At 37.8% G+C, this 1,595-nt stretch overlaps 1 protein-coding gene across 1 annotated transcript in view; it reads right to left on the bottom strand.

Annotated features, from left to right (window-relative positions):
* unc13d (unc-13 homolog D (C. elegans)) overlaps positions 1-1,314 on the bottom strand; it is a gene marked incomplete at its 3' end in the record, with an annotated part of 28,163 nt that extends 26,849 nt beyond the window's left edge. The window contains 3 exon segments of the mRNA XM_014032762.1: positions 756-800; positions 876-1,088; positions 1,301-1,314. Coding sequence (XP_013888216.1) covers positions 756-800; positions 876-1,088; positions 1,301-1,314 — 272 coding nt within the window.
* Positions 1,315-1,595: the final 281 nt, after the last annotated feature.

The raw sequence follows: 1,595 nt of genomic DNA, 5'->3' as shown, positions 1-1,595 counted from the left end.
GAATACACACAGTACTATCTGAGCCTGACCTGGAGAGTAAAAGAATACACACAGTACTATCTGAGCCTGACCTGCCACAGGTCCACATTAAAACCACCTGATGATGATGAGGAGAAATGTGGGAGGAGTCACAGCTCTTTTATTCAAACATTATAAATAATGTTAGGTACAGTTTATGTGTACTGTATGTTGGGAATGACTCTCAGCTACTTTTACACAAAGTTTTAGCTGATTATTTTTAATAATGACTGAATTGTAGCCACTTTTGTGCTGGCTTAGTTTAATTAGTTGTGGCGGCCATCTTGAATTGTTTTGTTTCCAAAGGTTTATCTGTTGGAAAGTTACAGTCAATGTTTATGTTTTGAAAGTTTTATTAAAATCTGTTTAGTGGTTGATGAGCTGTTTTGCTAACAGACATGGTTGGTTTTGATTGTTAATAACAAAGTTTGGTTTGATTGGWCAGTGTGACCAGGACAGGATTGTCAGCTACGATCACACAAAATGTTAGTTGACTACAGGTAAAGTGGACCGAGGTGTAGGAACCTTTGTGTCTGCACAGATGAATAACTGTGGCGGCCATCTTGAATCAGACTGACCCTACTGAACCAGCTGTAGGTACATCCAGTGAATACTTTATAAAAGTTTAATTTAAATCTTTCTACTGCTTCATGAGAGTATTYTACTAACAGACAGAAGCACCAACATCACTGCCCACCTTCTGGCAGTATAAAATCAGACATCTGTTGTGTACTCACCACATCTCCAGGTGGAAGCTGGTGCTGGTTATATCTTTAAACTCTCTGCAGAAGAACAACAACAGGAGTAACACACACGTCTGTTTGGTTCACTGGAAACTGTCACACATTTTAACTCACAGGATGAAGGTCTGGTTCCAAATAGGATTCAGGGTTTGCTTTTTGATCTCTGTTTGGCAGATTTTCTCGTGCGACACGGTGTCCTTCGCAACATATTTACTTGGTTTGGCTTTAGGGCTGCTGGTTTCAGTTTGTTTCTCATCTTCCAGTACCATCAGGAGGCAGTACGGGTCACTAAAACCTGATGAAAACACATGAGAGATGGTTGGAGATCTGGTTAAAAAACAGGAAATGAACCAATGTACACAACTTTGAACAACAACACACTTATAGAAGCAACAAAACCCTTAATAGACAGAAATGTAAATCTGTGTAAAGTAGCCTGAATCCCATTGTTTCCCTGKTTTATCTCTGTGAAGCAGAACCAATGGTATGAGCTCTTATATCTGTGAGTTAGTCTTTAAACAAGGCCCAGCATTGCTCACCTGCTGCCTTTCATGACTTTCAAATAACATCATCTCACACAAAGTTGTAGCCGTTTGTTTAAACCTTGTAAATAACAACTAATAATGGTAAAACTTTAAACAGATATWTTCCCAAACCTTCTGGTACTCAGAATGGTGTTGGGATGTATTTCTGCTACTTTTTATGGGCTGCTGTTTGTAAAGTTACACAGTCAAAAATACCACCAATATTTTTGTTTTATTTAGACTTTTATAAGAAAAAAAGAACAGATTTATTTTTCAAAGTCAGTTTTTCACCAAATGATTCATAAATTTA

Source organism: Austrofundulus limnaeus, unplaced genomic scaffold (assembly GCF_001266775.1).
Source record: "Austrofundulus limnaeus strain Quisiro unplaced genomic scaffold, Austrofundulus_limnaeus-1.0 Scaffold1533, whole genome shotgun sequence".
Taxonomy (NCBI): domain Eukaryota; kingdom Metazoa; phylum Chordata; class Actinopteri; order Cyprinodontiformes; family Rivulidae; genus Austrofundulus; species Austrofundulus limnaeus.
The sequence above is the reverse complement of the archived record's forward strand: the minus strand, read 5'-3'. Positions and strand labels throughout refer to the sequence as shown.